The 16451-nt window shown below is 34.8% G+C and overlaps 1 protein-coding gene across 1 annotated transcript; it reads left to right on the top strand.

Annotated features, from left to right (window-relative positions):
- The first annotated feature begins 2217 nt into the window (after window positions 1-2217).
- Window positions 2218-8174, top strand: LOC115929732. Its single transcript, XM_030999644.1, has 6 exons — window positions 2218-2327; window positions 3882-4095; window positions 5336-5383; window positions 6165-6193; window positions 6682-6801; window positions 7352-8174. The coding sequence occupies exons 1-6, from the start codon at window positions 2298-2300 to the stop codon at window positions 7598-7600; spliced, it is 690 nt and encodes a 229-aa protein (XP_030855504.1). The 5' UTR covers window positions 2218-2297; the 3' UTR covers window positions 7601-8174.
- Window positions 8175-16451: the final 8277 nt, after the last annotated feature.

Genomic DNA, 16451 nt, shown 5'->3' with positions numbered 1-16451 from the left:
TTTCTCTTATCCGTCAAATAAAGATATATTGTCTGTTAAAATGGAAATTATTTTCTCGTCACTTTCTTCTCACCGATTGTCACTGAAACTCCATTTACACAGAAATTGACGAATTTTCATGCAAAAATGCAAAATCTATCATTGGAGAGGAAATTATTCTTAATTTAGAGTCAACACAAGTGAAAGTATAGACAAAATACGGAAATTAGGGCGTTCCACATTTTGGTGCAGTACGAAGAAATACCTTAATTCTCTTGATTTTGAGTAGGCACTCAGAAAAATGGGAGTGTATGGCCAATGGTAGAGCAGAGTTGATATTATGATTCCCACAAAGATCTATGTATATTGAGACTTGTTTATAGTACGATAAGATCAAGTGGCATATTTCATCCCGATCAAAGCGATTCAATTTTAGGCGCTAAGGTGTCTTGAAACTCAGACCGAGTTAAAACTTTTCTGCGTTCATTGTTTTTATATATTTTACCTCCAACAGGAAATATCAATTGCCTTACTTACTTTTTTTTTCTTCCAGGGCCACATCAAGGTTTACCTGACAACGAAAATATTTTTTTGTTTCTTTCAAGGCCACGATTTTGGAATAAATTCGTACAAAACAAGATGAATTAAATTTTTTACTTCATTTGATTTCTTCATCAATATTTTTAGAAATAAAGTAGTTTATTTCTCAAATGTCATTAATTTGGAAAATGAAAAAAACTTTTTACTTGATTTTTTTGTTATCCGCTAAATAAAGAAAAATCTGTCAAAATGAAAATCATTTTCTCGTTATAGAGTGTTTCAAAGAATATGTATGAATATGTGAATACATATATGAATATGTATCTGACAGTGAAGTCTAGCAAGTAAACGGGTTTCCTTGCATAATTTGAATATTAGGACACTGCTCAAGTTTAAATTTCACAGATAGGACATACTTAACATATTCATAATTCCTGCAAAGTTCTACAGGGTCACGGGTATCTTTAATTGAAACAATTTTCTACCAATTATTTAACAGTTAATCGAATATCATCAAACAAAAATTAGTTGGGCTTAGACAGAACTGACTTTGTAACAAACCATATATTATGGATTTCTAGCAATAAACCGACAGAAAAAATAATAAAATATTAATACACTTAACATTTGTACAGCTAGCGCTAAATACTACATTTCTAAGCGCTTAACTATTTCAATTATTTTCACCCCGGTATTTGCCTTCAGTAATATTACTAATCCACACGCCCTCGGGAGTATTACGGCCATGTGCTATTTTACAAGCGTGCTAATGGCAATCTCACCACATTGACGTTCGCATCCTATCAGGTATCCATTTAAGACAGAGTGGCAAATGCAGATAGAGCCGCGGTGGATTCAAACCGCGAACCATGTGATACACAATCCGTTGACATATCCGCTAGACCACTTTTCTTCTATAAAACAACTGTTTGAAAATATGAGGCAGCTTCCAAATGTCATATTGTAACCATGATGTTCCATGCACATCAGCATTTCATGCTAACGATTTATGCCAGGTTGCGTAATTTTGGGGGAAATATTTTAAGGCCATATTGCACTGTGTAAATTATTACCACCCAACTGTCGACTATCAGTGGATTTTGAAAAAACGTTGCGATAGGATCAGATATGGATATTTCAAAAAGTAAATTGTAATTGATTGGCTTCATAAATGGTCAGTGAACATTGACATCACATGGTATTTGAAGACTTTGAAGTCTTCCAGTGAGAGAAAAGGCGACAACAGTTGAAGGCCAGTCATGCCACTGGTTCACTATGATTCACAACCCACCAACCCTTTTTCCAACTTGAAGGCCCACTGTACATTCAACATTATTATTGTCATGGACACTTCGCAACTCAATCAAAAGGAAGTGACATTCTTTTACCTGTCACAGTTACTGTGTAATTTTATAGATCCTTTTCTTTCTAATCCAACTGTAGTCTATCCAACAGATGTGCGATGATTATTAGTATATAATACGTGTATAATTTACTCCATAATTTCAGATGTCCTAATCTATGCCTCTGTGCAATTTATGAGAGGAAGACAATTCTGACATGATTTTCAAGCTTAAACAATTTCAACTTAATCATTGAAGCAGAGAGACATATTTCATCTAAAAATTTCATGTACCAATTGTTGAGCGGAAACTTAATAAAGTATTTTTTTTCAAAATAATTATCTTGATACAGAGTTGAGCTCACTAAGTGCTGCGATCACAGTCAGTGGGGTAGAATATTCAACTCCATTGGGTGACACTTCTACAAATGAATTCATGGATGCCGCTGCACTGTGGGGGGGAAAGGTGAGCAGCTTACCTATTTTTTGTATTCCATCTTTCATATCAATGAACCAATTTATTTATTTATTTATCTATTTATCTATTATTATTACTATCATTATCAAGTATTCAGCATCACCTAGCTGGAAGGTGAAAAGGTGAGCTTATGGTCATATAACCCACGGGTCTCTCCTCCCAGTATTACTGATTGGGATCTGCAGATCGATGGACCACCACACAGGGGTTCCAGCAACGACTCTCCTTTACACGGAGCCTCCATTTAAAGCTCCTATGCACTAGTTTTGCCAGGAGGGCTTAGAGGGATTAGGGTGGTCACTGACAGGTAGTTATCTCATCAACTCAGCTCTCAATGAAGATAAGAAAAAGAGGATCATGGGGACCAACAGGCACCCCTTAGGCATTGTTTTCTATTTAGAGGAAGCAAGTAGCTACAAGAAGTACAATGGGGCTTTAACAGAGTGTTTTCCACTGCAACATTAGGGCGCTTTAGCAACGTGACGGAAGGCAAAGACAATGGGAGAAATTACTCAACCGAGATCGTCCTGTACTATATGCTACCGTTTTCATTTGTAACCTGTTTATAGAGTGCTTTTGATTTTCACGACTGTTCTCAGCCATATAAATAGCGTTCGTAATGTAACCACATTTAATGCATAAGTCTTTGTGAAGTGCCTCAATACAAATTATTTCATTCACCTGATAAGAATAATAGTATTTCAATAGACAGAATTCGAACTGCATACATTATTTTGATCTCGGTTGAGTGAATTCTCCCGTTTTCCTTTGCCTTCCGTTGCGTTGCTAAAGCGCCCTATAGACTGCATCTATGAAACAGGGGAGGGGCGCGTTAACATACAACGCAGGCTTCAGTTATCTGCCTTATATAGGTTGGATCAGAAGATGCTTGTCACAGGTGGTAAAAAAACCTTTTAAAGCTATTGGGCTTCAAATGACTTAAACTGCATGTTATACAGTCTCAGGATGTTTATATTTAAAAAAAAAAAAATTGTTTTTACAATTGCAATTGCCCTTACAGCCGATAGGATAGCGTCCTCCAATTAAAACGCATAATAACATGCATTTCAAATTCACTAATTTACAAACTATAATCAACACAAGTTTTACATAGTTCATCCTGGTCATGATTCACATTAATTTTTGATAATGCGATAACTATTTATTGCTACATATATCAATTCATCCGTTTCTTTCATATGAACAATACAAACTTCAGGTGCTGGAGAAAAGATCGATGTAAGAAGTTCCAATTGAACCGGCGTAAGTTAAATAATCACTTGACTGTCCCACCCTCATTAGGAAAGCAAGTCATTTCAATAGTAAATGTACGATGAAATCACACTATAAAGATGCCTTTTATAAAAATGCCAGATCCATGTGCCTAATTATCATAAATTACCATCACAGGCATCAGTAACATCAGCATCATCATCATCAGCAGCAGCAGCAGCAGCAGCATTTTATATTAACTAGATGTACCTCAACATTTGCTATAGGGGTGATTTCCTTTATTGAAAATTATTTTCTGCTTACTCACAGATCACTGGCGGTTACTGCAATGCTACAGCCGATTCAAGGAACGGCACTGCTTGTCCATTCATGGTGACTATAACAGGATTCGACAATGGTTCTCTGGTAGTTCATTTTACTGTTGTGTTTGAGAGCTCCATGGGTTCCACTCTGAATGCATTTAATATCCAAATCTTGGACGCAAACGGAACTCCCTACGGTACAACGGTTTCTGGCGTAACTCGTGAGTATAACACACACACACATGTTTTTTTTCATACAAAACATAATCTACCACAATGTGGTGTAGTGCATTGTTAAAGAAGGTCCCAATAAAAGCATAGGTCAGACAAATTAAAATACAATCAGACGCGACGAAGTGATACAAAAGACATACAGCCTAATCATAACGCACTTTATATATTTCTTACAACACATTCAGATTATTATTTCAAGTTCTGTATTAATCATTAGATATTTCCTACATACAATTACATAACATGCATATCATATGTATACAGCTTGTCCCAATATATGAAAAGATGGACGGCCATGCATTATGGCTCAAGGCATGGGCACACAGAGGATTTTTTTAATGTTGGGAACCGGGGTAATATGCAATAAATTGTTGAAAATTGTCTTTGTTTTTTTAATTTTATTTATGGAAACTGCCCCCTACCCTAGCCCCCGCTGCGTACAGTCATGGTTCAGTGACAAAGCAATGGCCTCGTAACTGTGAAGCCCAAGGATCAAAACCGTGTCGATGTGTTATATTTGTGCCCTTTTGTGGGGCATTTATCCTCATTACTGTCATTTATGACTTAAGGGCGTAGGTCCCCTAGTTGATAAGCATAGTAGCATACACGTGATTTAGCAGTCACGCAAAACACACATTGTCAAATTATTATTCAATTCATTCAATACAATCTGAGAATGTATACTATTATCTAGATCTATTATTTTTAAATTATTTTAAAAATAATTCCATAAATTTGGGGTAAAACAAAAATATTCCAACTATATGAGCGACAGTGTATGATGATACATAATTAGTATCACCAAGTTCAAATTTTAACTCAAAGGACAACTTCAAAAACATAATGCATCCGCCACATCTCCGGTGGCGAAGGCATAAACAAGATATACAGAATACGTACATACATATGTATATTATTATGAATGAGAAATCTAACAATATTAAATGAAAGAAAAACTGTGATTCGAATTACTCCGAATTTGAAGAAACTCCAATAAATCGAATGACACTCACTTTTGTGTACAGCTGTTGTCAAGTGTGTGGAAACCCTTAGCCGATCTGTTCCCCCAAAACTATGTTCAGAACAAATTGAGAGAACCTGCTGTAAACACCCACCCCAAACATTAACGTTTTAGAAGACTGAAATCAAACGTGTAAAACATCCTACGACTTCGTTGGTCAGTAAATTGATTTATAACAAATTATTCCTTGCATTTTGATTTCCCAGTTGTCTGCGCTGGGGTGACGTGTGTAGACTGTACATCATGCAGCGAAGGTAAGATGCTTTATTTGAAAAAAGCTTGTATAGTTAGTAATTAGATTAGACAGAACATGCTACTTATGCTAGGTCTCATCGTACCGTGCGCTTTTTTGCACATATATATGTGATCATCAAAGTACGTGTTGGACAAACATGCCCATCATTCCAGCCTCCAGCTGCCACCTTATGTGCTCGTAACCGCCTAGAATCCCCCCCCCCCCCCCAAGTGCAGAACACTGCGTCTGACGGAGCGATTTTCTATAGAATCCATCACGGAAGTATTGAAGTCCACAGCTAGCTGTGACCATAAACTGTTCAATATTTAAGAATGCTAATAAATTACGCTGAAATTCATGTCATGAGTCATGTTTTAGAGGACATGTTGGCATTGCGGCAACGCTGTTTTTAAAGCACAATTTATCTAGAATTGTCAGAAAGGGAATAATAAACACGAATGGCTAACACTATGAAAAAAGGATAAAAGTGGAACGAAGAAAGAAGAAAAAATGTTCCAAAGATCAGAACTACATGTAGTATGGAGTTTGGGAGTACTGGATCCTAATTTTAACATATTTATTTAATAACAATAGTTTTGCGATACTATTGAAATATTCACTCGCAAATTTGACATCTCTCTAACCCTTCAAGACTCTGCCCTATTTTCCAAAGGGTATTGGAAACTTTCAGCAGCTACGCCTCCTTCCCCCTTCCTAAATCACCTAATAACGTATAGCTAACATCTCATGTCTTTACATCATAAAAATAATGATACCTTATCAAACTTCCATCACTACAGCGACTACCCCGGTCACGAGAATTCCAGGAGTAAGTGAAATTAAATATTTTAATGCTTCATTGGGGAGAGGCTTTTTCAATGTTATACATGTTTTGTGTAGCTGTGTATAATGTCTTTACCAACAATAATGCTCTAAGAAATGTAACTCTTCGTTAGGAAGGTCTATGAAAGACATTTTTCATTACAGAACCTTCTCCTTCGTGCTTCAGTTATTGACTTGTTGCCTAAAAAAGTACATTTAATTGTTTATAAAACAAAAGCATTTTGTTCTGAACAAAAAACAGAAATTAAATACTTAGAAAATATTTTAAAATTCTGTTTATATTTTTGGTCGCTAAACATAATTTTGTATTTATATAGTTTTGGTTCACCTTTGATGTGGAACATGCAATGGATAGTATCTGTGCATGTTTAGCAATACATACTGTCCACATATCCAAGTAAAATATAAGTGAATAATCTAATCTTGCAATACCTTTGAAACTAATACCATATGTGCATTACTTTTTCCTTGCAGACTCTTCAATGTTATTCCTGTTCGACTAACTCCATAACGGATGTTTGCTCTACTGCTGATGACCTTGCAAGCGGTTCTGGAGTACTAACTCCTACATGCTATCAAGGACAGCGTTGTTGGGTATTCAAATACTTTGAAATTTACATTTCCTCACAGGGTTTATCTGGCATGTGTATACAGTTTGAGTTGATAAGTGAAAATACAATGAGGATACATCTCTAAATTTGTGTTGTGAAACAGAAGGCATCAATGTATGAAAAGTAAACATTATTTTTCACCTAATCTTATATTGCGTCTTATCTGTTTATTGATTCTGTCCTCATATATATGGGGTAAGTGATAATTTTGTCCACTTCTTTTGGTTTGAATTTTTGTTTTGTTTTTCGCTTTTACTTGATTTTATTTTATCAAAGAAAAAGATAATCAACAAAATCGCAAAGCAAGAGACCAACATTTTTAGTGGGATGTTTTTCAAAAACCAATGGACAACACCTTAAGTTAACTGGATGTGGAAAAGAGCCATGCTATTTATATTTTGAAGAAACTAAAATCAAATGATGACATGAAAATTCTACATTATCGTTTGAAAATATGAATACTGCCACAAACTCAACTGAATATGAAAGATCAAGTTACGTAGCCAAAATAAAAACTTCTTCATTTCTTGCAGACTGATCATTATGAGAACTCATCACACACGGTTGTGTCACGTGGATGCAAAGATGCGCTATGCAGCGACTTGCATGAAGATGGACCTGATTGCTCAACGGCGAATGGTGTTACCAGTTGCACATCCTGTTGTACTGAATCAAAATGCAACGACAACAAATCCAGCTCTGAGGGTCTCACTTCTAGCTGTGTGACATGGCTGACATCTTTTTTCTCAATGGTCATCGTGCTGATCACTTATAGAACCTAAATGAACTCAAATGTCAAAAGCTGTTTCTATTTTAACATTTATTATAACAGGCACAAATTTGCCTACTCAATTCGCAATCAAATTTTGAACACATTGTTTATTGACTTTTGTAATTGATTAAAGACTAATGGTTGAACTAGTACATTTTGATTAATCATACAGAAAATACTAGTATCACTTATAGAACCTAAATAAACTCAAATGTCAAAAGCTGTTTCCATATTACTATTTAACATAAAGGTCAAAAATATTCCTACTCCATTCACAATCATAATGTGAATAGATTGTCTATTGACTTTTGTAATTGATTAAACACTAATGGTTGAACTAGGACATTTCGAGTAATCATACAGGCAATACGACACACATTTTAGCGGCAGATTGGAAGGATTTTTTTAAATATGAAGTTTGAAACATAATTTTTTTAAATCCAAATATTGCAAGCACTTATGTACTCAAATAATGAATTGTATTTCTTAAGATAAAATGTATAACTATATTAATAATCATACTAATAATACTCATATGGCTCCGTTTAGTCTCATTTCACAACGCCCCCTATCGTCAGAGCATGTTCAGAATCAGCAGCCTAACATGTTAGCCTATGGACGTTTTTTAAAAAAATCGTTAAAAATTCATTTTTTGTTCAAACGAAAAGCACATCCACCCCGACGTACGTTATCACTAGCTCTTTCATTGGAGCCCTCATGTCTCATTGACTTTTGAAAGTTCACCCACCGTAATTTTTCAAAATAGGTTGCAAGCTCGTCATTGCCTATAATACACATGTGAAACAAGTCTAAATTTTGGACTCAGTTTTCCAAGCGATTTGAAGATTAAAGGTCGAGCACACGAAACATAAAAAGCATTAATTATTATAGATCACTTCTGCCTATTTCATTTTGTCAATTTCATCCAACCCCCCACCGTAATTTTTCAATTTAGTAAAAGCAAACATTTTGCCGAGGTAAGCAAAAACATGAATATTCATGAACGGTCAGACAATACATCCTTTTAGTACGTAACGTATAGTGAATGGAATGTGCGATGATCCGTGTAGGAGGTAGAGGTCAGTCAGATGACGCACGATAATGCAAAACCATATATCTTATTGGTTATTTATTATTGGCCACTAGCTTGTTAATAAATAATAAAACTAACAATATTTTGATTTAAAACAATCAAAAAAGGTATAAAGGAAACATATAAAAATGTTTCAAACATTCCTTACAACTTAACCATCAGTGTTTGCAAAAGTAAGTAACAGACTTTTGTTTTACAAATAGGTATTGATTGAATAATACATTCATTTGAAAATGATTGAAGTTTTATCAATTTTAGCTTGGGTAAGATTTCTTCTATTGTACATATTTATCACTAGAAAAGTTTAGAATGGCTTTAACGTACCTTTTACATTAAAAACGTCTTAAAATCTGTCCTGAATTTTCTGCATGAAGTTATTAAAACAGCGTGATTAGCATTTTTCAGGAAAAATAACGTTTGATTATTTAATTAGACAAGTTATATCCGTCAAAAAGATGAAACATAAAGATTGTCAAGCGGAAAAAACCCTTAAAATACAGATATAGACATTAAAAATGATAAATAGTTCCTTGAAGTTTTCAAATTTTCTGTAGACATTTGATGTGATATTTATTTTGAAGTGAGTTTTAATAAATTTGATAGAACACTGTTTGGTATTCTAATTACATTAACATTTGAATGACACAAATGACCTGGGTATCAGGCTTCTATAGCTTGCTTCCATGATGTGTTTTATCTTATCAAAATGTAGTGTATATATCAATAAGTTGATGTTTGAATACGTTGATGTAGACCTGAAATGTATGTAAACTACTCACAAGCAGACACATTCTTTCACAGGGATATTGCTAAAAAATATTCACTTGTCACTTTATCAATCAATAGACAGGTTGAACAATTATGAATGAAATGCATTAATTCATTGCCTATTAAAAGAAACTGTTTGAAAGGTGGGACTGGAAATGTATTTTGTAGTCTTGGAATGGTGAGGAAGCTCCATACATGAATGAGGAACTTGGTAAGATGTACAACATCAATGTGATTGTTGCACACATTATTAGCTTGCCGTGTGGCTATGATAATGAAAACTGTATTAAGCACTTCAAATCTGTAATAGTTATCAATACATAAAGAAAGACATTGACAAAATGAAACGAACGGATTTTTTTCATTTTGTTTTCTCCTTTCAACATGACCAAGAATAATTGTACTTTTATACTATTACATCAATGTAAAAAAAGATCAATTATTTGTCCAAGTCTGCGAGGTTAGGGGAATACCAACTGGTAGTGAATTGAGTTTATTGGTTCCTCTAGGAAGAGATATATGAATTGTGCCTACAAACTAAACTATACCGTATACTAGAAAGTTGTTGTTCAGTCTCATATTGTATAGTTACGGATTCTATTTGGATGCACGTTAAGAAGATTGCACCCTGTTTAGTGTTAACAAAAGACTCACATGACTGCAGTGTAAAAATTGTTATGTAATTTCCTAACATTTCTATGGTATGCTCTATCACCTTGATTGTTTTGTCTCAACTTTGACTTTGTTGTTCTCTGTTAAAAAGCTGCTTATCTGTAAAAAAAAGTATGATGTTTTGATGTTGTTGATGCAGAGCTATTTTCTTAATAATTTGATGAAGATTTGAGTGTATTTCATTTTCGGGTTGTACACTATTTAATAATATGTCATCATGCTGAAATTACCAGAGCTTTCACATTGTGTTCTTTGCAATGGATGTAATAATGTATTGTCAAATCATTTTCCTTTAATGTTCTAAATAAAGTTTGGATTGAGGTGTCATTAGTCATAGTTAACGTGGACTTATTTCTTTAGAATAGTGAAACCAAATTTTCTAACTATATCTACTAATGGGAATGAGTACGTGATCCTAGCTTATAATTGGTCTCAGGGATGAAATCCCACAAGACCAACAATGTCGGTCTCACAGGCCTTTTGACATCGTTTTTGAGGGCTCACTAAACCAACAGACCATTAGACCGATAATGTCAGTCTCGTGGACCTCCTGACAACGTTTCGAGGGTTCACCAGACTGACGCACGACGAGACTCATATTCTTTCTTGGTCTTATGGGCTATCTGTCTACTGGGATGACCCTAATATTTTGTTGTTTTGTTTTTGGTAAAATAAAAATTTCAGGTCTTCTTTATTTTTTCATAATAATATAAACATATTCACATTTTAAGCATTTGCCTCCATTTCTGGAGGGATATACATGGTTTTCTAATATTTTGCTCTACCTGTAAACGATGATTTAATAGGTAAATCAGAATATGAAGAAGTCTCTCTTTTGTTCTTTTCTTTTTAAGTTCTTTTCCAACAATGCTTTTGTAAATAGTAAAAAAAGTGCATAATTCAAAATAATATCAACATCTCTTTCCTTCTTTGAATTAAAATCAATATCAAACAATAGATGACATGGTTTGAAATTAAAATTAGACATGAAATATTTCTTTATATCTCTTTAAACTTCATTCCAAAACTTAATAACTTTGTTACAAAAAAAGAACATGTGCATACAATCACCTGTTTGATTACAATAATAACATTGCTCAGTGGCATTTACCTTCCATTTAACAAATTATATGGTATTGCTAACATATTGTACATGAATTTGAAATTGAAATTAATTAGTAACCTGTCTTTAACACCTTTTAACTTAAATAACCAAACATCTGACCAGACAGGTATATATTCAATTTCCAAAGCATTACGCCCAAATTCCTCCGCTCTAGATTCTTTGATTTTTGTTTTAATCAACTCATGATATATTCTTTTAACTGACAACTGTCTTACTGATATCATATCCTCAACCAAGTTTAAAGCATTATATACAAACGCTGTGGATCTAAATTTCATATAATCTCTATGTTCTACATTCATATCTGCAAGTACTAACATATTCCCAAGTGATTGAATCGCTTTTCAAATACATGCATATTGACTATACCACTTAATTTCCATCCTTAAATAATATTTTCGCACTTAAATCATTAACTGGTAGAAAACCTTTACCATCCATTAAATCCTCAACAAACAAAATGTCAGAATTTATATTCCAATAAAAAAGCATTTTACTTTTATACGTTACATTAGTATTCAGCCAAATCATTTCTCTACGATAGCTATCAAAAGTACATGATCGAATCTTTCTCGAATAGTCTACATTGGGATGACCCAAATATGACCAAAGAGACCAAGAGGTCATGGAGCTGACAGCCTATAAGACCGACATATTGTCAAGTTAATATTGATGCCCATGTACATTTTGTTTGACCTAATTGACGTCCGATCAGTCACAGAATGAACGTCTTTGTCATCTTGAAGACTCAGTGTAGACGACCGATCAGTGACAGGATGAACGTCTTGAAGATGCATTAAAAACGTACAATCAAGGCAGGCATGTCGTGGGACTCATGTTCAATTATATTCGCACAGGAAATGTCAAGAGCTCATCAGGCATGTCAAGAATAGCAAACATTTGAAGGATACAGGGATATGAGGATCTTACTCTAGCAAAAAGAAATGGCTGTTTCCATGGAAATTGAATCCTATTAAGTTGACATCAGCTTCTGTGAACCAAATTAAGGAATGTAACGATCGACACAAAATACTAAAACGCAAAATATGAGTCATATAAAATGATATAAATATTTCATCTAGTACTCTCAGCTATCATAACCTGCTCGTTTCGTCTTAACTTTTTCTGTGGATGTGACCACCATTGCCGATATCATGTTTGATAATCAGATACACATCAAGAAAACACTGAGTTTATAAATACCACATATTTGTAATTGCACAACATAGAAACAAACGTAAGCATCTAAAACTTAGTATTCGAGCTTCTAGTTTGATTGCAATGCAATTTGACCCATTTTATAGGTTAGACATACATATTTAGTATTGAAAAGGTATAATAAGATATCGACATTTGTGGAAAAAGGTGGTCTAGCTTTTAATTTACAAACCATTTAAAGTTTCGTTTTGTTTTTCAGTATACTATACAGTTTTCATTCACCTCATAATGCAAAATATAAACATTTTGCATCAGTTGCGGATCCGGTGGGGGCACAGGGGCACATACCCCCTACACCAATTAAAAGAGAATTGCTTCTCACGGAATTTACGGATTTTTACATGTTATAATATGATAAAGCATAGTATCAATTGAAACTATGAAAATTTAAAAAAGGCGTAACAAACTATTAATCATTATTCGTAGCAGTAGAATAGAAAATTCAGCTGCAGATAATGTCAAAACTAAAATCGATGTATAGAGGTCGAAACAGAGGAAAAGAGACAGAATAAAATGAATGCTCGGTATATCATATTTATCATTAAACTGAACATGTGACAACCCTGAGATTACCATGCAATAATCGCTTTTATACAACACCTACGTGGATCCTTGTCATTTGATTGGAGGATTGTTGGTCACATGATATTCAATAGATGTTATATTGCACGGTCGTGCATTTTTGGTTATATGCGCCGTGCATTTTTGGTTATATGCAGACTGCGCACCTCTAAGCCGTACGCGCGCGTATCCCTGCGTGTATCTGACGCGAAGGCAATCTGAATGTAATCGAGAAGGCTTGACTCCAACTTTAATGTATCTTTAATATAAGGAGTAAAGCATAATTTGTTGATTAACGTTCTATTAGATCTTCTTCGATGTTGTATAAAAGACAAATAATGAATGTTTTTCATTCGTTCAATGGTGCGAATATTTTCATTCGTTGAAAAATTGACGTTAAAGTTGATGTTCATTGATTTTAAAAACTAACTTAATTTCATTATTGCAAAGTTGAAACTGTGATTCGACAAGGTTATCAAACTTCAATGCTAGGAAACATTCGAGGTGATTATTATTATAAATTATAAAACGCTTAAATACAGCCCCGGCATAGCACCTGAAGAGCTCTCCGAACGCTCCTGAGATGTGTGAGATCACTGTATGGACACGATTTGCACAAGCAGACGATGTCCCATGACATCACACACATTTTCAGTGCCTGTGTTTACATCTTCTCTTGAGTTCTTTCTCTTACTTCACTACCGTCAGGCTAAAATTATAATCTATTGCCTCACTCTAAACCCCGCACACGGTTTTATTTTGATGACAAATGCACCGATACAAAAATAAAGGAATTTGTCGCTTGTAAACAAAATAAGACGGTATTGAATATTCAGCTGCACACAGCGCGGTATGTTCGGCGTTTCAAGAGGGAACAAATGCCGTCCTGATATCATTCCGGGGGGTTTTCAATTCGAAAGTCTGGTTTCTTTGATCGTTAATTAATACATATCCTTCGTATTTACAAGCAAAAGATTTTAGTTATCGGAATCGGGTCATATCCCCCTTTGAATGGTTTGACATGCCATTACATTTATATACACTAAACTCATTATAATTTGAGAAATAATAGCTTTGCAATTATGTTCATTCTCTATGGGATGTCGTCTGCTTGGGCAGTGTTGGTCCATATAGTGACGTCATTAAAAACATTGTTATTTTTCCGGCGAATCTCTCGCATATCCCAGCTGCTACTGGAGGTGGTTGTATTTGTATTTTTATAAATCACCCGATATGTAGTTGACCTAAAACTTGTACGATGGCTATCTGTTAGCTTACCAGTTTCTAGTGATACATTAGTTGACATATTTGTGATTTTCTTTGAAGTTCACCTTTAATTCTATGCAACTCGGCTGACGCCTCGTTGAATAGAATGTTAATCTTTCAACTCATGAAAATATTCGCACTATTGAACTCATAACCATTCATTATTTGTATACCATTGGCCTGGAACAATGAACATATATATATATATATGAGAATATTAATTATTTTCATTACACAAACACACACGCACATGCAAACACGCGCACCCTCACCTATACACACAATATGCGCATATTTTTACACTTTACAATTTTCATCGTCAAAGAAGAATAATTAGTGTTTCGTGTTGGTACTTGTTTTTGCATTTGTATTTCCTATTTTGTAATCATATAATCATTCTGACATGTGGCCCACTAGAGCTCTGAATAAAAATTGCCTGTAATTGTAAGATGTTTGTTGATATTATTGTTCATGTTCTGGATCTTAGGTGATACACACATATTTAAAACCTGCATCAACAATTTATTGGTGTTTGATTGGTTGAAAGCAAGGGCGTCAATCCAAGCTTGAGCATGGGAGGGACACAATAAAACCAGTTTACGGTTGTGTGCGCCATTTTAAACAAAGCCAATGACCTAGAGGTCATGTTTGTATGCGTAAATTAAGATTGCGCCCATGCAAATTATGATGACATCACTGCCTACGCCCTTGCATGGGGGCAATCTTAATTTACGCATGAATACCACTGACCTCGGGTCATTGGCTTTGTTTCAACGCCAATGACCCGAGGTCAACTGTCTGCGCATGCGCACTGATACAGCCGTAAACTGGTGTATTAATGTAACTTTGTTTCCGAGAAACCTTCTACAGGGTAATGATTAACGTAGTAAACACACTAAACTGAATCATTCAGACAAGACGCAGTCTCTGTAGTATAAACTAGCTCGTGTCTTTATTCAGTATTTAGTCTAAACAACGACGACAGTCAAATCCAGAACAAATGTAAAAACGTGTAGTGGTAGTGATGTCGATAGTAGTAATATTGACGTAGCGATATATAGTGACGTCGCGATAGTGGATTTAGTGTCGTGGCAATAGTGTCGTCGATCGTACTGATAGTGGTTTACTGTCAAGACACAAACAGTTTAATAAGTAAACAATAGATACATCATCATAGTGTTTATAATGCAATAATCATGCTGTTAATAATAGTTATGCCATTACATAACTCCTGATATAAACTTCCTAATATTCAAATAATGTACATGCATCTTTGTAGAAATGCAGCAAGTTCTAATGACCATTAAATCCCTCTTAATATCCCTTAGTTTAAGCTAGCACTGCCAATTAAATATGCAATACATATACAGCCTAAAGTTTTGCCTAACTGTAAGACAAAGAATCAAAGCACTTATGCAGTGCGCTTGAGTGCACAGGGCCCTATTTGGTTGCACTCTCTGGGTCTTGCATTTACCCCTCACACACACCCTACTAAACTACATGTATATCAATCATACACGCTCTGCACGAAGCTGGGTGTGTGTGCTTACACTAGAGGCATGCCTTGGTGAAACTTTCCAAACTCCAAACTGTAATATAGCAATCAACTACTGGGTATGGAACTACAATTCGTCCTTGTTTTCACGAAGTGACGGTAGCGAGGAAAATCGTAACGCAAAGTGAATGCAATTTTTTTTCACTACCGTCACTTCGTGAAAACAGCGACGAATTATTACAGTTTCAATCATATGTACAATAAACTCATTACAACTTGAGTAAGAACGACTTATAAAGCAACATATATTGGTAATATATCACCTATTGAATACATGGTACAGTACACTAGCATTGTATCATGAACAACATAATGAACCAAAAACAATTTAAGATTGGCACACAAGTTACTTTCTTCTACAGGTTTGTCTCCTGTTTATATTTTACCGAACTTCATTATACACGAACATATAAGCAAGCACTATATTGACTTACCAACTGTTAAATATCCCGGTTCTAATAGATGATTACGATTAAAGATCCTCCAAACTTTCATACAATTCTAACTTGAGTTGCTAACTCCTTTCCTGTGTATTTCGGTCTGCACTGTGAGGATGTGGCATGCATCCCATGAGATGCTCTACAAGGCAATTTTATGCAAAT

This window comes from Strongylocentrotus purpuratus, unplaced genomic scaffold, assembly GCF_000002235.5.
Source record: "Strongylocentrotus purpuratus isolate Spur 01 unplaced genomic scaffold, Spur_5.0 spur5_scaffold_5, whole genome shotgun sequence".
Classification (NCBI taxonomy): domain Eukaryota; kingdom Metazoa; phylum Echinodermata; class Echinoidea; order Camarodonta; family Strongylocentrotidae; genus Strongylocentrotus; species Strongylocentrotus purpuratus.
The sequence above is the reverse complement of the archived record's forward strand: the minus strand, read 5'-3'. Positions and strand labels throughout refer to the sequence as shown.

Coding starts and splice junctions, on each gene's coding strand:
- LOC115929732 (XM_030999644.1), top strand. CDS start 2,298: ATGGATGCCGCTGCACTGTGGGGGGGAAAG. Junction 2,328..3,881: donor CTGCACTGTGGGGGGGAAAG/GTGAGCAGCTTA, acceptor GCTTACTCACAG/ATCACTGGCGGTTACTGCAA. Junction 6,802..7,351: donor ATCAAGGACAGCGTTGTTGG/GTATTCAAATAC, acceptor CATTTCTTGCAG/ACTGATCATTATGAGAACTC.